Source organism: Rhincodon typus, chromosome 7, assembly GCF_021869965.1.
Source record: "Rhincodon typus isolate 14 chromosome 7, sRhiTyp1.1, whole genome shotgun sequence".
Taxonomy (NCBI): Eukaryota; Metazoa; Chordata; class Chondrichthyes; order Orectolobiformes; family Rhincodontidae; genus Rhincodon; species Rhincodon typus.
This window is the reverse complement of record NC_063338.1, coordinates 28,593,114-28,616,371: the sequence shown is the minus strand read 5'-3', so window position 1 is coordinate 28,616,371 and position 23,258 is coordinate 28,593,114. Positions and strand designations below refer to the sequence as shown.

At 39.4% G+C, this 23,258-nt stretch overlaps 1 protein-coding gene across 1 annotated transcript in view; it reads left to right on the top strand.

The window, feature by feature from the left end:
• The window catches only part of LOC109920949 (post-GPI attachment to proteins inositol deacylase 1), a 59,679-nt gene that overhangs the window by 11,104 nt on the left and 25,317 nt on the right, over positions 1–23,258 (top strand). Inside the window, exons 4-11 of the mRNA XM_048598727.1 lie at positions 283–335; positions 4,746–4,812; positions 10,908–11,013; positions 11,092–11,150; positions 11,259–11,354; positions 14,163–14,212; positions 21,333–21,384; positions 22,216–22,296. Coding sequence (XP_048454684.1) covers positions 283–335; positions 4,746–4,812; positions 10,908–11,013; positions 11,092–11,150; positions 11,259–11,354; positions 14,163–14,212; positions 21,333–21,384; positions 22,216–22,296 — 564 coding nt within the window. The remainder of the gene's footprint in view (positions 1–282; positions 336–4,745; positions 4,813–10,907; positions 11,014–11,091; positions 11,151–11,258; positions 11,355–14,162; positions 14,213–21,332; positions 21,385–22,215; positions 22,297–23,258) is intronic.

Sequence of the window (23,258 nt, the reverse complement as noted above, 5' to 3'; positions counted from 1 at the left end):
TACTGCTGCTGTTATTTGAGAATAACTAAGCTGGACCTTGATATATTAGCTTGACTCTGATGCTCACTATTACTAAAATGCCATAGTGTAGTACGATGTTGCATTGTTTGTTCTGACAAGATAATTTCTTGAGCTTAGCTTTGCCATCAGGAAAATGTTCCAAATGAACATTTGGTATTACTTGTTAGGGCAATTGTGTGTAATGCTGCTGGATTTGATGTGCTTTTGTTAAAGTCTTCAAACATGCACAGAATAAATTTGCCAGTGGTTTTTACTTTGTAGACATCAGCAGTCCCAAGAGCATGGCTGTCAACTGATCACCTTTGCATAGTTTGGTAAGTATTTAAAAAAAAGACCACCTATAGGCAAAGTCTTTATTAATAAATATATAGAAAGAAAGATGACAGACAATTCAAATATATCACTCCAGCCAGTATTACTGGTTATAATATGATTGCGAGCAACACCCTTCTATCTATATAAGAAGGTGGACATGCAGCAAATCCATTGGGAATAGATTAGCTTCATATAGGACGCTTTTGTTGATGATTAACGCCACTGTCTGTGAAAGGCAGTTTCTGCTTCAAATAGCACATATGAAGTGTTTGTCAGCTGCTTTTCAGACGTTTTTTTTTTGCTGTTAGTACCTGTTGCTAAGTCACTGTAGCCACTGATGATCATGGTGTCGCATTCTGGCTCATAGGTGATGTTACTGTTATCCACCATTGTCGGCAAGGCCAAAAATCAATGTTTAAGTCCTATAAATCATACAGAGTCAGAGGTTTTCCAGTGTAGGAAAAGGCCCTTTGGTCTATTGTGTTCAAGATGGTCATCAAGCATCTATCTATTATTATCCTTGGAACGAATAAACATCTTTGAAATGGACGTTTGGGTCTTCAACATGTCTTTGGGTCGAGCTACCTCGCCATGCAAAAAATCCTTCAGGCTGTAACCAGCTTTTGTCCTGCAAAGGTGATTGAGCTAGCAAAAACACTTTTGCTTGATGAATGCCAGCAAATTGGGAGATATACCTCTGAGGAGATTGCATTACTCATGAGTATGTTCTTCCATGAGATTTCTATAATGGGCCACAAACAGCTAAGTTGAAATTTGGTGGTTTTGCTTTCTTGATAGCTGCAAATGATGAATTTATCATAACCATATATAAAAAGACAGACTTCACAAAACAACATCTTGGCCTAAGAATCAGCCTGATGTTTTTCCATGCATGTTGTGAATCAGCCCAAGGTGGTGACTGCTTTCCTTATGCATTCCCATGTTCCGTACTTGGAGGAATTTTGTCTATCACCATGAATACAATGTTGCAGGATTGTTAACCACTTTCAGCAAGGTTATTCATTGTGCCCATGGACAGAGATAAGATGCCCCCTGTGCAACAACTAAGGATTTCTTGTACTTGCAAGTAGTCAGGGAAAGCAAGTTAGAGGCACTGGATAGACAATCCATGAATCTTCGTAGCTGAATTTCCATGTGAGTAGTTAGCATAGCATCAACAATTTTGGAGTAGATCTGTAGCTTGGGTTATGGATGTTGAGGTTGGTTGGCTCGCCGAGCTGGTTTGTTGTTCCACAGACATTTCGTTACCGTGCTTGGTAACATCCTCAGTGCAGCCTCTGATGAAGCGTCGGTGTGTTTTCCCACCTGGTTTTTAAACTCTGGGGTCCGTTACGATGGTTTGCCTCACTTCCGGGTTTCCTCCGTGGTAGAATGTATATGGGGTCGAGTTCAATGTGTTTATTAATAGCCTGCTTCGTGGAGTGCCATGCTTCCAGGAATTCTCGTGCTTGTCTCTGCCTAGCCTGTCCCAGGATCTTGGTGTTGTCCCAGTCGAAATCGTGATTCTCCTTGTCCACGTGGATTGAGATGAGTGAGTATTGGTCGTGTCTTTTTGTAGCCAGTTGGTGTTCATGTACTCTTGTTGTTAATTTCCTTCCTGTTTGTCCGATGTAGTGTTTCTCGCAGTCTCTGCAGGGGATCTTGTAGATGACACTGGTCCTGTCCATGGCGGGGAGTGGGTCTTTAGATCGGGTGAGCACTTGTCGTAGGGTTGATGTGGGTTTCACACAGACTGCGAGAAACGCTACATCGGACAAACAGGAAGGAAACTAACAACAAGAGTACATGAACACCAACTGGCTACAAAAAGACACAACCAATACTCACTCATCTCAATCCACGTGGACAAGGAGAACCACGATTTCGACTGGGACAACACCAAGATCCTGGGACAGGCTAGGCAGAGACAAGCACGAGAATTCCTGGAAGCATGGCACTCCACGAAGCAGGCTATTAATAAACACATTGAACTCGACCCCATATACATTCTACTACGGAGAAAACCCGGAAGTGAGGCAAACCATCACAACGGACCCCAGAGTTTAAAAACCAGGCGGGAAAACACACCGACGTTTCATCAGAGGCTGCACTGAGGATGTTACAAAGCACGGTAACGAAATGTCTGCGGAACAACAAACCAGCTCGGCGAGCCAACCAACCTCAACAGCATCAACAGTGTACGGGAGTCTCTTGATTGAGGTGTGCTGTACCTTTGTCTTCACTTTTAGTCTGGACAAATTATGGAGCTTGTTGTCTGACCTTAGTATGCAAGTAAACTCCTTCCATATCTGCAGAGTAGGCAGAGGTTAGGAGCAAGGAGCCTTTTAAGCATGGCCCTGGTGAAGGCCTTCCTCATGGTAATAAAAGTGAAGTGTCCCTGTAGTGGTCTCCATCTCCTCTGCCACCTTTATTTTGTCTCATGTAACAATTATTGCATCACACACGTCATGTGGAACCAAGCTGACCCTTCAGAATAGAAGGAGGAGATCATAAAGGTATGGCATCAGGTAGAACTTTTTGTGCTTGAGCAGATCAGGTGGAAATCCAGCCATTCTGTGTGTATTTCTGCTTGCTAAGTAATCGGTGATCATTTTGAGCTTACAGCAGTACTGAAATCAGTAAGGCATCTGTTTACTTCTAGCTCTGTTGATTGATGGGCGACATTAGTGATGGTGGGTGCCCTCTTGCTCCTATCATACATAATTTGTAGGTTTCCATTGTTACAGGCAGTTTGGATTTCTTGACATAAGTTGATCCAGTGGTTATTTGCCCAATATCCCCATGTCTTTTGCACAGCCATCCTGGATAATTTCAAGTGATGCAGTTTCTAGCTGAAGAAGAAGGTGTTTGGCACGCTTACCTTAATTGGTCAGAATATTGAGTATAGGAGTTGGGATGTCACGTTGCAGCCGTATAGGACATTGGTGAGGCCACTTTTAGAATACTGCGTCCATTTTGTTCTCTCTGCTATAGGAAAGATGTTGTTAAACTTGAAAGGGTTCAGAAAAGATTTACAAGGATGTTTCTGGGATTGGAGGGAGAGGCTGAATAGGCTGGGGCTTTTTTCCTGGAGCATTGGAGGCTGAGGGGTGACCTTATAGAAGTTTATAGAATCATGAGCGGCATCAATAGGGTGAAGAGCCAAGGTCTTTTTCCCCAGGTAGGGGAGTCCAAAACTACAGGGCATGGGTTTAGGGTGGGAGGGGACCTGAGGGGCAACTTTTTCATGCAAAAGGTGATGCATGTATGGAACGAGCTGCCAGAGGAAGTGGTGGAGGTGTGTACAATTACATTATTTTAAAGGCATCTGGATGGGTACATGAATAGGATGGGTTTAAAGCAATATGGGCCAAATGCTGGCAAATGGGACTAGTTCAGTTTAGGATATCCGGTCGTCATGGATGAGTTAGACCGAAGGATCTATTTCTGTGCTGTATAACTCAATGACTCTGTGCTTTGTTTTTGTTGTGTATCTGGCAGTCTTTGCTTTTTGCTTCATTGAAGAATATCATCACTGCTCAATAAGTCTCAAATTAGCCCTTGTTTGATTTGCACTTTTATCAAATCTTGCTACCACAGTCAGAAATCATTGAACTCATGACTTCCAAGTTTCTTCAATATCAACATTGATATTTTATTGACCCTTGAATCAGCATCTCAAAGGTCAATTCCAGCACTTTCTACATAATATTCTGAGGCACATTGTAAATGGTTATAAGTTACTTATCCTGGGTGATTTCGGTAGAATGGTTGAGCAGAATTTGATGCCTTGATCATCGTGTAGTGTTCTAGATTAATGACAACGTACAAATTCTTTTTGAATGAGCTTTGCTTCACCAGCGCTGCAGAGAAAAGTTTGCCGTAAGGTGTCAAGGTCTGGCCATTGTTATCAACTTGATCAGATTATCAACAGAAGAACAACCTGCTTGGCAAATTGCTTATCCAACTAAAATTATCAAGCTGCTGGTATTGAAATAAAAGCTGATAATGCAGAGGATTGATTTGAATTGAATTGACTCCTGTATTGCTCCATGCTATGGGAGAAATAACAAGAGTACACAATGTCAGAATTCCTTAGGAGCTAATCAAAATTGACAACTAATTTTCATGTTGTTACATTGCTTGGTTTAATCTATCAAATTTTAAAAATATATTTTCTTTCTTTTCGTAAGGTGAAATAAGTGATAGAAAGATCTGTATATCAATAAGTGAATCCATTTTAAGTATTTAATCTTATTTTAAATTGTTCGCCTTTTGTCTATAAATGTATTGTGGACTGTAAGCCTTTTGCTTTGCAAGATGTATTCTTGAGATATGAGTTGTAATCTGATTAGAGTTCTAAGTATAGCACAATACATGATTTTACTGCATTTTCTTTGTTTTCTCAGGTGTAAAGAACTGGTCCTGGCCACTGTTAGAGCTTTTTTTGATCTTGTTGATGATCAGACCAATCAGGTAGACTTAATTTTATGTAATTTATTTTCCATAATTAATAATTGTTACATGAATTTTATTGATAAATTTCATAGCTCTAGATAATTACCCTTATGGTATAAATAGAGCCATTTAAAGCTTGTTCCTTAGTTCTCCATTTATTGTGAAAAATTGTTAAGGCATTTTCAAGACATTTGTTACTATGTATTTTGTTTAAAAGCAGTGCCTATCCTTACTGAACGAAACTATCCATTTCCTTTTCTGCTTCTTTTGTGTTTTGCCATTTTTCGTGGGTAAGTTCCTGGCCTCCATCACAGACCTTCCTCAAGATAATTTTCATTATGGGTAAAGCAGCCATGAAACTCTGAGTCAACATTTGGGTTGTAACCAGTTTTTGATCATGTTATTTGAGAGAGTAGAACTAATAGAATTTCCTTCCTTTTGAATACTGTCAAATGATTGTTAAATATTATTCAAAGGATTATAACATAATGGCAAAGCTTTAATTTAGAATGGTAGTCAAGTCCTTGGTTTGATTTTGCATCAAAAAGACATTGTCTCCGTAGGGCAACTTAGAACTGTGGAATAAAGTTCCAAATAATTTACTGGAAGTGGAAAAAAAAGTGTAACGTTGATATGAGCTTTTGCAGCAGAGAAAATAGTATGTTTTGTAATTATGTAGTTTTGCTGTTCAGTGGTAGACTTGAAAAAGAGAGGACTGAAGTTTCAGTTGCATGTGGTGGCATGTCTGGAGGTAAGGTGATCCGAAAACAATAGGGAATCCTGTCCAGCTGCCTCCATGGCTCATTCCCACCTCCGTGGGACCCTGAAGGAGAAATATAAATGACAAGAATGATTATCTGTCAGAGTGCAGTGAGTAACCAATGAAATGTCTGAAAAACCTAAGTAATGAAATTGACCAGGGTGTTTAGGATGCTGTCTGTGAAACTCTGATGACCTCTAAGCTACAGAGCACACAGCAATCGAAGCCAGAGATTCCAAGCTATTTGGATCTTTTAGCCACACCTGCAACAGTGCCAATTATTTTGATGGGAGCGTCCTCTTGATTCCCATAGGGCCTCACCTTGCTGGAACTGTAACATTCCTGATTGGTAGCCAGCAACTGGGTACTTATCTCCTTGCATGCTTCAGCCTGCCCATCTCTGCAGTGGATCCTTGAATGCTGGGAGGCCTGCTGTTCACCCATTAAACTGGGTTCTTGGAAGCAGCCACTTAATTAGCCACTTCCTTAAAAATCGGCCTCTGGGCCAGCATGTATGGCTTCCCCAATCTGCATATTGTGTTGTGGAATAATACAGCATGGAAACAGGCACTTCGGCCCAAACTGGTCCATGCTGACCACGGTGTCCTCTCAGCTGGTTTCAATTGCCTGCATTTGGTCCATATCCCTCTAAACCCTTCTCATCCATGTACCTATCCAAACGTTTTTTAAAATTTTGCTATTGTACCTGCCTCAACCACTTTCTCTGGCAGCCCATTCCGTATACACACCACTCTCTGCATGAAGTAGTTGCCCCTCAGGCCCTTCTTAAATCTATCCCCTCTCACCTTAAACCTATGCCCTCTAGTTTTCAATTCCCCATCTCTGGGGGAAAAAAAAAACTAAATGCATTCAGCCTATCTATGCCCCTCATGATTTTATACACCTCAATAAGATCACCCCTCCTTCTCCTACATTCCAAGGAATTAAGTCCTATCCTGGCCAGCCTCTCTCTATAACTCAGGCTTCCTAGTCCTGACAACGTCCTCGTAAATCTTCTTTGTATACTTTCCAGTATAACAATGCTTTTCCTATAACAGGGTGACCAAAATCACGCACAATACTCCTAGTGCAGCCTCACCAACGACTTATACAAATATAACATAACATTCCAACTCCTATACTCAGTGCCTCGACCGATGAAGGCCAGCATGCTAAATGCCTTCTTCATCACCCTGTCCACCTGTGACACCACTTTCAATGAACCATGTACTTGTACTCCTAGGTCCCTCACTTCCACAGCACTCCTCAGGACCTTACCATTTACTGTATATGTCCTGCCTTGGTTTGACTTTCCAAAATGCAACGCCTCACACTTATCTGCATTAAATTGCATTTGCCAATCCTCAGTCCACGTCCCCATCTGATCAAGATGCGTCTGTAATTTTTGATAACCTTCTTTGCTATCAACGATACCTCCTAATTTTGTATCATCCGCAAACTTACATGCCGTGTACATTCACATCCAAATCATTTATGTAAAGAACAAATAACAAAAGTCCCAGCACTGAGCACTGATCCCCTGTGGCACACCACTAGTCACAGGCCTCCAATTCGAACAACAACCATCAACCACTGGGGAGACGATGGCCTAGCGGTATTACCGTTGGACTGTTAACCCAGAGACCCAGTTAATGTTCAGGGGACCCAGTTTCAAATCCTGCCACGGCAGATGGTGGAGTTTGAATTCAATGAGTATCTGTAATTGAGAATCTAATGATGACCGTGAATCCATTATCAATTGTTGAGGAAAAACCCATCTGGTTCACTAATGTCCTTTAGGGAAGGAAACTGCCTTCCTTACCTGGTCTAGCCTGCATGTGACTCCAGACCCACAGTGATGCAGTTGACTCTTAACTGCCCTCTGAGCAATTAGGGATGGGTAATAAATGATGTCTAGCCAGCAATGCCCTCATTCTGTGAATGAATTAAAAAACCCATCACCCTCTGCTTCCTACCATTGAGCCGATTTTGAATCCAATTAGCTAGCTCTCCCTGGATCCCATGTGACCTAATTTTCATGACTAGCCTGCGTATGGGACCTTGTCAAAGGTCTTACTAAAGTCTATACAGACAACATCCAGTGCCCTACCTTCATCCATCCTCTTGATTACCTGTTTGAAAAACTCTAAAAGATTTGTCAGACATGACTTCTGGCGCACAAATCCATGCTGACTATCCCTAATCAGACCTTGTCTACCCAAATGTTGGTTGATCCGATCCCTCAGTATCCTCTCCAATAACTTGCCTACCACAGATGTCAGGCTCACTGGCCTGTAGTTCCCTGGCTTGTCTTTGCTGTCTTCTGGAACTTCACCAGTGGCTAAAGATGAAGTAAAAATCTTCCCTAGCCTCCCACAACGTCCAAGGATGGACTTGATCAGGCCCAGGGGATTTTGCCACCTTAATGCGCTTTAAGGCTGCAAACACCACCTCTCTGGTAATGTGTATGCGGTCCAAAACATCCCCAACTTGTTTCCCTTATTTCCATAGCAACCATGATTCTCTCCTCAGTAAACACTGAGGAAAAATATTCATTAAAAATCTCCCCCATCTCCTGTGGCTCCACACAAAGATGGCCATGCTGATCTTTAAGGGGACCTATTCTCTCCCTAGCCACCCTCTTACTCTTAATATAGCTGTAAAACCTCTTGGGATTATCTTTAACCTTATCTGCCAGATCCATTTCATACTCTCTTTTTGCTCTTGACTGTGCTCCTACACTTTTTATAGTCATCCAGAGAGTCACTTGAGCCCGATAGCTTAAACCCAATGTATGCTGCCTTCTTTTCCTGACCAGAGCCTCAATAGCCCTCGTTAGCCAGGAATCCCTAAACTTGCCAGCTTTTCCCTTCATCCTAACAGGGACGTTCTGTCCCTGGACTCTTGATATCGCACTTCTTAACTATATTAAAACTAAGAGAGTAATGGTGACTGGACCCAAAGTGTTCTCCAACTGACACTTCAGTCACTTTCCGGACCTCTTTTCCTAAGAGGAGGTCCAGAGTTGCAGCCTCCCGTGTAGGACCCTCTATGTATTGATTTAGGAAACTTTCTTGGACACATTTGACAAATTCCACACCATCCGGGTCTTTTACACTCTGGGTGGCCCAGTCAATACAGGGGAAACTAAAATCTCCAACCAATACTACTGTATTATTCCTTCAGGTATCTGCAATCTCTCTACACATCTGCTCCATCCCGCTGGCTATTTGGAGGTCTTTAATACAGTCCCAACCTTGTTTATAAGTTCTAACCATGTGGCCTCATTTGATGACCCCTTAAGAATATCCTCTCTAAACACTGTTGTTATGTCCTCCCTTATCAAAAGGACAACTCCCCCTCCTTGCTTACTTGTACTTCTGTCACACCGGTGGCTTCTGTATCCTGGAACATTGAGCTGCCAGTCCTGCCCTTCTCTCAGCCATGTTTCTGTTATGTCTATAATATCCCAGTCCCCAAAGCCAATCCATGCTCTGATTCATCTGCCTTACCAGTCAGACCTCATGCATTGAAATAAATGTACTTTAAACCTGAAGTCTTTTCCCTCCCTTTACTGTGCCCCCAGCTATCCTAAATAGTAAACTTGCTCTCAATGGCTAATGTATTTTCCCCTGACTTCTTAATGGCCCCTCTCTTATTCAGAGGCCCACCCTGCCGCCAAACTAGTTTAAACCCTCCTGGGTAACGCTTGCAAATCTCCCCGTGAGGATATTGGACCCCGTCTGGTTCAAGTGCAACCCGTCCCTCTTGTACAAGTCATCTCTACCCCAGAAGAGATTCCAATGATCCAAGAACTGAAAACCCTGCCCCCTACACCAGCTCCTCAGCTATGCATTCATCTGGCCTATCTTTCTATTTCTATTCACACATATCATCCTGACAGTGGGAGTGGGAAGAAAAATTCAGTTCACTGTATCTTTGTCATTGTTTCCTGATATCTAATACCATTCAATAGGATAGGAATGGTTAGTTTATAGTATCAAAGTGTTTGTAAAGAATTCATTGGTTTTACTAGGTTGGAATTGTGATGGTATTATTCATGGAAATTCAGGTGGTTAAAAGTTTTTTTTAAGAAATGTAATTACCCTGATGGGAATGATGTCAGAATTAGCTCAACATGTTTCTTCAAAAGATAATTTCTTTCTCTTCTTGCCAGCTCAAAAATAATTCAGCTTCTTCTGCAGGTAAACCGTAAACTTTGCCAGGGCTGTGTGTAGGGTCTATAGTAGCCTACGGCCACTTTTGCGAAATGTCGTGGCTGTGTCTCCTATGACTTGCCTCCAGTGATTGCCTGGATGAGGTTCACCTTGGCTGGTGTTAATAGAACTAGGCTGTTGAATTGATATTGATATAAGCTACAATTGATATTCATTCAGCTGATATCAACCACCTATCCAAATACCTGGATCCATGCGACACATGTAGTTAAAGAGCCAACATCTCATTATAGATCAACAGAGATCTTTCGAAGACAAGTGGGCAGAGATCAACCAAATCCACATAAGATATAGATAATGCAGCCACTGCAGCACTGTGGCTCAGTGGTTAACACTGCTGCCTCACAGCGCCAGGGACCCGGGTTCAATTCCACCCTCAGGCGACTGTCTGTGTGGAGTTTGCACATTCTTCCCATGTCTGCGTGGGTTTCCTCCGGGTGCTCCAGTTTCCTCCCACAGTCCAAAGGTGTGCAGGCAAGGTGGATTGGCCATGCTAAGTTGCCCATAGTGTTCAGGGATATGTAGATTTAGGTGGGTTGTAGGGGTATGGGTCTGGGTGGGATCCTTTGAGGGTCGGTGTGGACTTGTTGGGCTGAAGGGCCTGTTTCGACACTGTAGTGATTCTATGAAAATATTCTATGAAAATAATATGAAGATGAGCAGCAAACCTAGGTGCAATTTTGGTCATGTGTCCCAGATCATAGATCAGATTACATCAATCTGCCCACTAAGGTCAGGCACCTCATTTCTCTATTCTGCATCTCAGGAAGCCATTGAATCATTCTGCAAATTAGACGTAGCTGTCATATAAAAATAGTAGTAGGGTCTTGAGAGTGTGAGCCGTGATTCTTGTGTAGCCTAGATGGAATATTTGCACAACAAAATAAGGTCTTACAATCGATCTGACATGTTGAGAATAATGTCAGCTATGGATTTACCAGGATTTTGTTACTTCAGTAACTAATGAATTTTAATTACGCTACTCTTCATGCCTATGAAACTGACATTATAAGATTATACTGCATCATTGTAGTTCAGTCATAAAATTATTAACAAAGTCATGATTTATATTTTTCAAAACCTTAGTTGGGACTTATTGATGGTTTGTTTTTAAGATAACATCAGATCTAGAGAAGAGGATATCTGTTCTTCATCATCATTTTGTCATCTATTCAGAAAAGCACTCTGAGGATAATGTTGAGTCTTCGGTCTCATTCTCAGGTTTGAAGTGATACATTGTTTAAAATTAATGATTTACCTAAATATGTAAAATATGTTTAACACTTATGTTTATTTTAGATTCATCTGCAACGTGGAGTGTAATTAACACTTACAATTGGACTTATAACAGTCCAGAGGTACTGTCTTTATAAAACTTTTAAGCTGCTGCTAATATAAAATTTCTTGATATATTCTGAATGAACTTTCGATTTTGAAATTACATATTTGCCAAAAATATGTTTCAGTTTTCAGCATGGGAACCCAAGGCAACATATTTTATTTTACCGCTTCCAAGTGAGGGGGAACCCTACAGTAATTTATATTGTCGAACTACTAACTTGGTAAGGAAATATGCCTTTTCAATCAAAATATTGCAGTAGTAATTAATAACTTTTACTTAAGCATTTATTACCATATATAGTAAATCACAATAATATTTTTAGATATATTGTTGGAAAGAACAATGGGTGTCCTATGCATCACAAATTGGAAGCATCTCAACCATTGAGAAACAATTTCCATAGGACCATAAGATACAGGAACAGAATTAGGACATTCAGCCTACTGAGTCCACTCCACCATTTGATCATGGCTGATATGTTTCTTAATCCCATTTTCCTGCCTTCTGTCCCTAACCCTTGATCACCTATCTATCTCTGCCTTAAAGACATCCAGTGGCTGGCCTCCACAGCCTTCTGCCGCAATGATTTCCATCGTTTCACCACCCTCTGACTGAGAAATTCCTCTTCATCTCAGTTCCAAATGGCCATCTCTTCACTCTGAGGCTATGCCTTTGGGCTCTCGTCTGTCCTACTCGTGGAAACATCTCCATGTCCATTCTATTGAGGCCTTTTAATATTCTGTAAGTTTCATAGAGATCCACTCTCATCTTTCTAAATTGCATTGAGTGCAGACCCAGAGACCTCAGCTTCTCATATGACAAGACCTTTAGCCCCAGATTCATTCTTGTATACCTTTTCTGTATCCCCTCCAATGTCAACATGTCCTTCCTTAGATATGGAGCCTAAAACTGCTCACAATATTCCAAATGCAGTCTGACTACAGCATTATATAGCCTCAGCAGTACATCCCTGCTGTTGTAGTCTAGTACCCCTATGAATGAATGAATGCAAATATTGTATTTGTCTTCCTAACTGCCAGCTGACCCTGCATATTGACTTGAAGAGAATCCTGAACTTGACTTTTTGTGCTTCAGATTTCCAAAGTCATTTCTCATTTAGAAATAGTCTGCACCTCTATCCTTCCTACCAAAGTACTTAACCTCACACTTTACAATCTGTCACTTTTTTGCCCCACTCTCTTAGCCTGTCCAAGTCCTTTTGCAGCCTCACCACTTCCGTAACATTACCTGTCCCTCCACCTCTGTTCGTTTCATCTGTCAACTTAGTAATAATGCCCTCAATTCCTTCATTCATGTTGTTAAATGTGTAATGTGAATAGTTGTGTTCATAACACTGACCCCTGCAGAAAAAGATCCTCTGATCCCCACTCTATGCCAGTCAGCCAAACCTCTATCCATGACAGTACCTTGCCCCTACCATGGGCTGTTATTTTATTTAGCAGTCTCCTGTGTGGCACCTTGTTGAAGGCCTTTTGGAAATCCAAATAGTTCACATCCCTTGGCTCTCCTTTGTCTAACTTGCTTGTTACTTCCTCAAAGTATTCTAATAGATTTATCTGGCATACTGTCCCTTTGACAAAGCTGTGCTAACTCCGTCGTCTTTTGCCATGCTCTTCCAAGTACTCAGCAATCTCATCCCTCATAACGAACTCTTAAAATCTTACCAACAACTGGGGTCAGACTAACTGGCCTATAATTTCCTGTCTTCTACCTCCCTCTCTTCTGAAACAGGGATGTTATATTAGCCATTTTCCACTCCTCTGTGACCCTCCCTGACTCCAGTGATTCCTGAAAGACCATCTCCATTGCCTCCACAATCTCTTCATCCGTCTCCTTCAGATCCCTGGGGTGTAGTCCATCTGATCCAGGTGATTTATCCACCTTCAGACTTTTCAGCTTCCCCAGCACCTTCTCCTTAATGGTGACCACCATACTCACCCTGACTCCGTTGAAGTTCTGGCATTCTGCTGGTGTCTTCCACTGTGATACTGATGCAAAGTATCACTGTTCAGTTCCTCTGTGATTTCTTTGTTCTCTGTTACTACAAGCCTCATTTTCCAGTGGTCCAATGTCCGCTCTTGCCTCTTTCTTACTTTTTAGATATCTTAAAAAAACTTCCTTTTATATTACTAGCTAATTTACCTCATATTTCATCTTCTCCCCTCCTTTATTGTTTTTTTAGTTGTCCTCTGCTGATTTTTAAAGGCTTCCCAGTCCTCTGATTTCCCTGTAATCTTCTCTATGTATGCTGTCCCTGACTTCCCTTGTCAACTGTGGTTGCTTTGCCCTCCTCAGCATGTTTCTTCTTCCTAAGGATGAATTTCTGCTGTGCCTCCCAAATTACCCCCATAAACTCTTGCCATTACTGCTCCACTTTCTTCCTTGTTAGGCTGCCCTTCCAATCAAGTCTGGATATCTCCTCCGTCATGTCATTGTAGTTATTTTTACTAAATTTTAACACTGTTACATCTGATTCTCAAACTGCAGGGTGAATTCTATCATATTGTGGTCACTGCCCCCTAGGGTTCCTTCCCCTTAAGATCCCTCGTAAAGTCTGCCTCATTGCACGTCCAGAATTGTCTGTTCCCTAGTGAGGTCCACCATAAATGGCTCCAAAAGTCCATCTTGTAAACATTCCACAAATTCCTTTTCTTGGGATCTGCTACCAGTCTGATTTTCTCAGTCCACCTGCATATTGAAGTTCTCCATTGCTATTGTAACAGTGCCTTTCTTACATATCTTTTCTATCTCCTGATTTATTATCTGCCCCGCATCCTGACTGCTTCTGGGGAAGCTCTACATAAATCCCAGCAAGGTCTTTTTACCTTTGCATTCTGTTTGATTTTTGACAAACCATTGTTAAAATTCCTTTACAACAAAACAAAATATACTTCTTTGACTGGCCTAGGTTGTACGTTTGTGTCCCAGTTCACTAACTCACACCTCAATTTGCATTTTGATTTACTTTGACACAACCTCAAATGCATCTGGATTTTTGAATTGACAGGAACCAAGTATTTGGATCTATGGCTGTATGAAGATTAACCAGTCTGTTTGGTAAGTTATTTTTAACATCTGTTATTTCTTTGTGAAACTGTGCACACAATTATGATAAGATACAAGTACTTTTTTTCGGTGCTTATAAAAGAGAATTGAGAACTTTAGAAGCATGGATCCCATGTTGTTACTTCCTACAGTTTCTTCTTGAATAGCTTGCATTATGGCAATATGACATTTTCAGTCAGAACTTCATGCTTGACAAATGTCATCTAATTGGCATGTTACTTGTGTAAAAATGGTTTTGTCTGTGTGTGAAGGTCTTTTGTGACTGATAAATTGCATCTCAACAGAAAGAATGAGATCTGGATACTGCTAAACACTAACATCAGATTCTGACAAGCCCACAAGCTGACAATTTTGTAAGCTTTAGGCTGATGTGTGATAAAACTGAAGAGAAACAAAATTTGTGGTAATGAGACTACTCAAAGACTGCAGCATTAACTCATAGCTGAAATATATATGCTAAAATCAAATTTTGAATAGAAACAAAACTGTTTAAAAGTTGTACCCACCATTTTGTTGCAGTTTTGAACTTCCATGCAACATTTTGTCTTGGAGTCTGTATTGTTGGCCACTCTTGTGTACAAACGTTGGGCTAGCCTACTAATCAGACTGTGTCTTAACCTGTCTAACTAGATAAGTGTAGTGAATGTAGCCATGGGCTACTGTGGGGAGTCTGTGGGAGGGATGAAGGTTGTTTTTGTTCTTCTTTTTTGTTTTGAACAGCTTGCCATGAAGGATCGTGACATCAAGACAGGCTTTTAAACCAGCTAATCTCAGTACCGGCAGTCAATCTGGCTACCTCCAAACTCTTGCTGGGGATGGCAAACACATTTCCAATTATCACCTGCCCCCAACTGATTGGTACACTTTCTTCTGAGTTGGGTTTGCAGAACTAGATGTTTTACTGGCTCTTGACTATGGAGTGAACATTCGGGCCTAGATTCTTGCTTGTTATATGATAGTCCGCTATTCTGGAGAGTTCTGACTACTTTTGTATCCCCACTTGTTCCAGTTTGAGTTACTGTTTCATCCAAAAAATACATCTCTTGATGATTTTTCTTGATGGTATCACAGATCAAAAGGAGGTGAGATTTATTTGACTTATATTTATTTAAAAGCTAGCTATTCAAAGGTCGCAGATTAATCTATGCCGCATGAATACAACTACCAAATATTCATGTAATGTATGAGATACCATTGAACAGTTTTAAAGACTTTGAAAGACTAGTTAGACAAGGTGCCAACAGTAATAGTATGGCAATGGCAGAAATCAACATCAGTTTTCCAAGCCTTTCAAAATAAAGGTTTTTTTAAATCTACTTGTTCAGACATGTAATGATGCATCTCTGTTGATCGGTGGGACCTTGAACCTGGATCTACTGGCCCAAATACAGAGACACGACCATTGTGCCACAAGTTTACCCCTTTCAGTATAAAGTTTGTGCCTCGACCTGGGATGTGAACATCAGCCAGTCTTAGCTGGATAGTCTCTGCACCTGTAGCAATCTGTATTATAAACATTTTCAATCATCTGGGTGGTGTGACAAACAAAAAAGGCACCACAGATAATCTGTAATAGTGGAAATGCTACTTTGTCAAACTTGGTCATCCCCTTTCTCCTGTCCTAAAAATACCTCACTTCCTCCATGCCTTCCCAGGAAATGTTAGGTAAGTAAATGCATCCATGGCAACATTTTGAATTGTACTTCCTTTGAGTTTTTCACTTAGGAGCAGAAGTGCAAATCAGATTGAAAGAATCCGACTATCCTGCCATTTTTATCAGGAAAATATAAGTTATATTTAAGATATCCACTTTCCCTCCCTTACCGTTCAAATATTCAGAATTGAAAAACATACAATTATTTGCATGCATTTCATGATGTCCTTTAATAGTCAATATGGATCACCTTTTCATCAACATAATTGCATAGCCAGTAAAAATATTAAACTAACCAGCAGATTTGCAAGTTTTACATTCGATAACCTTTGAGTTTTAATAAATGTAAAAGTTACTTCTCTTATATTTGAAAATATTGACTTAGATCTATGCAATTAAAGACCAGATTTGTTATGCTGGGTTGTCCTATGATACCCAGTGCAATTTATTCATTTTAGGTCAGTAGCAAATATAAACATTCCTCCTTACCCTTAAATGATTGGTATAATTTAAGAAAAAGTGCAAGAAGATGCCTCCAGAGGGCACTGTATAATAGTGCCTGACGTGATAGAACTACAATTTGCTGAGAGGAATGTTCCCTTCATTTGCCTGGATAGTTTTCAGTTTCAGTAAATTTGCTTTAAGGGCTGCTGTTCCTAAAGACATAAGATGTCAAGCCTCAATAGGCTGGAGGTGTTCCTAGCAATATATAAGCAGTGACTTGAGTAGAGCTTTGTGATCAAGTTCCTTTCATGCCAATTCCAGTGCTTTTATACCTTTTTCTTACTCTAGTTTGAGGAAAATGACTTGGTGCTACTCTACCCTTTATTTATTACAACCTTGTTCCAAACTCTACCAGGACCAGTTCAAGTATAGGACTGAAAATGTAATAGTTGCTAATTCTAGTTAAGCTGAAGGATCAACAATGTTGGTTGAATATCCTGAAATTGAATCTGATGAATCATTCATATGCTGATGAATTTCATTGTGGTCCGAACTGGTGCCTTCCCATCTGGTATCTTCAGCCATTTTATTAAAATTGAGCAACTGCTTAATGGAGATTTGGTCAGTTATAGATCTTTTAAGACACTGACTTGGCCACTTCTTTAATGCGGAGTACCGTAATGCATGAAGTTCCAGTATGCAAAAGCAATTTAGCACAGGAGACAAGATTGCTGCCCGAAGGTTGGGCATGTTAAATTTTTCTATGGTGGAAAGTCCTCTGAAAGTCACTGTGGAGCTGGATGAACACAGCAGGCCAGGCAGCATCAGAGGAGCAGGAAGGCTGACGTTTCAGGTCGGGAACCTTCTTCAGAAATGAGGGAGGGGGAAGGGAGCTCTGAAATAAATAGAGAGGAGGGGTGGGGCTCGGGAAGGCAGGTGGGATGGTGATAGGTGAGTGCAGGTAGGCAGTGGTGGGGAATGGTCGGCCCCACCCCCCCCTCTATTTATTTTAGAGCTCCCTTCCCCCTCCCCCATTTCTGTAGAAGGGTCTAGGCCCAAAACGTTGGCTTTCCTGCTCCTCTGATGCTGCCTGGCCTACTGTGTTCCTCCAGCTCCACACTGTGTTATCTCTGACTCCAGCATTGGCAGTTCTTACTATGTCCACTGAAAGTCAGTCCCTTTGTTAACCTCATTGCATCTTGACCCAGTTTTGTTTTGAAACATAAATCCTTGGTATCACTGAATTGCTATCTGCACTGAAAAGATCAGCAGGGGACCTGGTTGTTATGTAAATTGAAATACCCACAGCAGAATTTCTGTCTCTGCTGGTCTCAGAAAGAAGGAAAGAGAAGAAATGCAATTCCATATCGCCTCTCAAGACTTTTGTACATCCCAAAGTGTTTTTCAGCTATTTAGTTTAATCACCGTTATACATTGGGAGCGTGTTAACTAATTTCCCCACAAAACCACACTGTGATCATGAGTGGATAACTTGTTTTAATGGTAGTGGCTAAAGAATAAATGTTGGCCAGGATCCTGGAGAGTACAGCATTGCTGTTGGCCAAATAATGGGATGGAATCTTTTACTATACGTGGATGTTTAGGTAACATGGATTAGCCATGGGAAATGCAGGGTTACAGGGATAGGGTAAGGGGCTGTGTCAGGGTGGCATGCTCTTCGGAGGGTTGGTGTGGGCTCAATGGGCCAAATGGCCTACTTCCACATTGTAGGGATTATATAATTTTATGTGTAATTGAGAGGGAAGACTTTGCTTCAGTTTAGTATCGCATCCAGTATACTTGATCTGTTACTGAATGCAGCTTGGATTTTGTGCAAGTGTCTCTGAACTGGGACTTTAATACAAACTTCTGTCTGAGAACCAATAGTGTTACCACTGAGACCGTAGGTGGGTTTAGATATTCCCAAATGTAGCTTCAGGGAAGAAATTAAAATTTTGCCTTTAGTTGACCTCTCTATTTTCAGTTACAGGATGCTTGAATCAAATATAATCTACTACATAGAGACACAAGGCAGAAATAAAAGTGCCAGCATTTAATTATTATAGAAATGTTTACAAATGGCTCAACAGCATTAGGAATAGTTTGTTGCAAATATGTTAAATGAAATCTTGGTATACCAAGAATGACTCTGATCTATTGATGTGTTTTTTTTTCTTCATATTTCTCATTGGAATCCTGTGAGCAGATACTTAATTTATACATAGAAAGAGCAGAATCAGAATTGATGGTACTAAGAAGAAGGAATATTTCTATGTTGTATGACCTTTTGATGTAGTTATTATGGGATTTAAGGTACTTCCATAACTGTTGGCACCTGTCATTAAGGCTAGCACTCAACGTAATCCTTGTTATTTTCTGACTTATGTTTTGTTTGTTTTTTATGATAGTGCTGGGAAATGGAATCCTTTCCCTTTTTATGCTCTCAGTCATCACTTGAAGTACTTCACTGTTAGGTATGACATGGACTGGTTGCATTGCAGGTTTTGTGCCTGCATTTCACATGTAGATGAATCCTGATGCCAGAAAGGCACCTTTACTTGCACCAGTGCATGTTCAACACAGTGTAAACTCCTTTTTTTTCTCTTCCCATTCCTTCCCATCCTTCCAGCCCTAGTTTTACATATGACTGAAATCAGAGATTTGCAACAATGCATCATTGGAAGATTTCTAAGAATGTAACTCTTTTGACTGCCCTTGTGCACTTGTAAATGTGATGATGCTTCCAATTATCTTATACAGTTTTGTTTTAAAAACTGTGGTCTATGCTATGTTTTTCAGGACTATCATTTTAAATAGCTGTCAATAAAAGTTATCAATTGTTAAATTTGCATTATAAAAGTTTCATATTTATTTTCACAATGCCACTTATTTCTGATACTCTTCAAATTTAATGAAAATCTGGGTGTGAAGGGCATATTTGGAATACAAGGATAATTCTTTTCAGATGACAATAGATCTATTAGAAAAATAGATTTGTAATGTGGCTGGATACTTTAAATTGCCTTGAGATAATGCTAGTTTCTGTCAAGATTACTGAGAATGGAAGAAATGTTGTACATCTCACGCAGTTACTAACCAATATCAATGTGAAAAATTATTGCCTTGTTGGGTCACAGTGTTAGACCATCATCTATAATGGCTCATTTTTGTTTTCTTACTGCTTGGTTGTGTCAGCTGAGCCATGCGACATGTAGAAGAAGTGAATCACAGTGGGATAGTTTTATGCATCTTGTGATCAGCCTGAAAAATATAATGTCAGTACCTGGAAGCAAGTCACTTGCTTATGTTGCAAGTGGGCTGTTTGGTGCAAAGGCTGAAATATCCCGACATCTAGATACTCAGAAACCTTAAAAACTGAGGTAAAGAAAGTACAGCAATTTATTTGAACAAATGTTGTAAATTTGAAAATTGGAAAATCAATCCTTGAAGTGGTGAAAGTAATAGTCCTTAATGAAAAGAATTAGGCTGTATTGGACATGCCAAGTTCAAATGCTACTTTTGACTGTCTTTTGCAATTGCATTTCCTTCAAACTTAGTTGCAATAACTCTTCCTGAGAGCAGAGAGGAATAAGAAAAGCCTGCACTGCTGATGTAATGTCACCAATATCTGGGAAAGATGCATGGATGGAGATATTCTACTGTTCTTTCCAGCAAGAATTAGGATAGAGGGAATCCTAATTTGTAATCAGAATGTCATGTAGATAATTCAGAAAAAGCCTCTCTGATATGTCTCTAAATATGTTGCAAGTAGAAATAAAGGGATATATAAATAAATTGGGAATGAGAAGATTGAGTTCAAGTATAGAATTTAGGAAAGTTGTTTCCATTTTGATGTAACTGAAGCTTAGCACTTAAAAGGGAATAACAACATGAGAAATAAAATTAATTTGGGAAACTAGCGTTTTAGGCTATTGGGTCAAAGTAATTAATTGAATGATTCAGCCCCTGTTTTATTTGAATTAATCAAAATTATTGATACCAATTCATATAGTGTAGCACATTTGTAAGGCAGATCAAAAATTATCATTGCAAACTCATAAATGATTGCTAAATTACATATAGATCTTTCTTTACAAACCTATTGTCATATTGGTCCTGCATTTATAAATTATCGGTTATAGGATGAGGACATGGTTTTACATCTTATGACTAGTGTTATTTCTACTATTTTTTGTGTAAGATGTTTGTTAAGGTTGCACATGCTTTCGCAGTTGTATCATCATCATTATTTTTACAGATTGGCAATAGGTCTAGTTTTACCAAGCATACAGTCTTGAAGTAGCACCCCACCACCAGGATATCATAGGCACTTTTCCTTTCTCATTGTACAGGAATTGTGAGCAGCATGTTGGTGATTTTTTGTGTTATTCATGGGAAAAGTTAACCACAGCCAGTGCACACTCAGAAAAATTTCCCCTATAGTCTAGTGAAATAAAGTAATTGATGAGGTTCGAAAACCAGAAGAAAAAAGAAAGTTTGGTTGATGTTCTGAAGATTAGAAAAGGTACATATTTTCAGACTGATCAGGTTAATTTGATATGGTTTATTGCTGTCTGCAATAGAATAACAATATAATCATCGTTCATAGCCGGCAATTGATTATATTTTCATAGAATACAGAAATTGGCCGAGATAAAGGCAGTGTAGGTACCAAGAAATACTGAATTCGGGAATTAATGATTTAGAAAAGTAGAAATTATATTAAAGCTCCTTATATATTCCATTTGCATTTTTAATCTTTGTGTTGTGCACTCTATTTCTTTATATTTGACATTTATTCCTGAAGCGAATGTAGTGAATTATCTAATGTGCATGATTATGGTTGGCTTTGGCTACTCTTTTCTTTGCAGTTTGCATATTTTTAAAAATTACTTTTTAACGTTTGCTTGGGAATGTCGCATGAGTTCTTTGATCCACTGCAGTGAATGCCAACGGTTTCCAATTTTGATTTTATTGTAAACATTCTGTCCTGCAATTCAATTTTCTATGCAGCCATGAAGGCATTGACTTGACTGGGGAGGCAGAATTGCTGAAAATGTACAAGGTAAGGTTAGAATTTTCATTCTAATTATACTTTTACTCAATCTGTACAAATTTTCTTTCCATCAGCACTTCATTATGGTACTGCATACAGTTCTGACGCTATTTTGCCTGAATAGAAGTCTTAGTTCTTTTTGGCTTTCCTGTTAAGATGATCTGCCCAGACTGTTATCCCTTATTATGTTGTCTGCACACACTTTTCAGTTCCCTTTGGTTTTCCCAATGGGTCAGTCAAACATCACTACCTGCCCACGTAATCTATAAAAGTAAATTCCTCTTGGTGAAGCATTAAGATTTTAGGATGAAGGTTAAACATGTTTATGGATTTCTAGTGGCAATTCAAGCATATAAGTGTAAGCAGTATGTTCAGTCTAAATGTATACTTAGTTAAACATTGAAGGAGACAACAGGATCGTTTGAAGAGTGCAAATTCTGACCAAAGAACCATCTTGGAGTTTGTAACAATATTGTTTTGATTCTCTGCCCCCAGATTATTCTGTCTCTCTAATTTTGAAGTATCTTTATGAATATATGACCAAATCTTAAACTTAAAAATATTTCAGTATTTGCATTAAAGGCTTTTGTGTTAATTTACAAATGTGTGAGTTCTATTTGTCAGAAGTATTAATTGGAATACAATTTTAATTATTATTCTATCAACTGTTGGAACACATTGATATCCAGCGTCAGTTTCTTTGAGTTAATTATCTGGTCAATTAATCAGAACCAATAGTTTAATTAATTAGCAGTACCTTCAACTAAGAATGATTCCAGGATTTGCTAGTTTCAATATAGCATATAATTTCTAAATCCTAATTTGTTGTTTTTTCTTCAGATAGTAAACTTCAATCTGGATGAGTACCGGTCTTTCTCTCATTTTATCATTCATATATCTAAGGCTAGTGTTAATAAGCAGGTAAGTGAAAACAATATGACAGTCACACAGTCTTATCTATTTAATTACGTAAATATTTCTATTTTACCTCCTTCACTGCCAAAATCTTTGCAATTGTTGTTTTTTATTTGTAATTAGTGATAAATGCATCCACTTGTATAAAAGCATCAAAGAGCTAACTCTGGCACTGGAGAGTTGAACAATAAATTAATACATCAGATTTCAGATCCCATCTCTGCTAGTCTTATCCAGATTATCTAGGGGATGGAAAATGTTTAGGGAGCAATCGCCTCCCACTTGCTTAAAATGAAATTCTTGACATTTTAAGAAACCAATGATATTGATACCAATTGCATTTTGAAAAGTTCATAATATTTAGCTTTCATTGTCATGTCTGGAAGATACAAAGATATATTTTAAAGTAAGCCATGACTCAAAAGAATAGATGAAGTTATTCTAGCAATGAAAGAGATAAGTATCAAGGTTAACGGTTCTAGCCAATCCAGCAGTTATATTGCAGTCGGCAGGAAGTCAACGCAGTGTGTGATAACTTTACAAATACGTCTGGAAGATTATCCTAGATATTGCTGTTCAATTGAAGCAAATGTTTTCTAATATCTATTTGAAAAATGTGCTTCACTCTTCTAGATTTTTGTTGGGCTAGTCCTCCTAACTTGTTTGACCCTTAAGTAATATTCTGCTTTTACCCTATCCAAATTTTTACTACTTTTTTTGTCATAATGAAGACTTCATTGAATATTGCCTGACTACTATGACTCAGATGTAAAGTTATCGCACACTGCATTGACTTCCTGCCGAGTGCAATATAACTGCTGGATTGGCTAGAACCGTTAACCTTGATGCTTATCTCTTTCATTGCTAGAATAACTTCATCTATTTTTTTGAGTCATGGCTTACTTTAAAATCTAAAAAACCTTTGAATGCTGCTGTACTCAGCTTTACGTGGTGTAGAGTGTGATGAG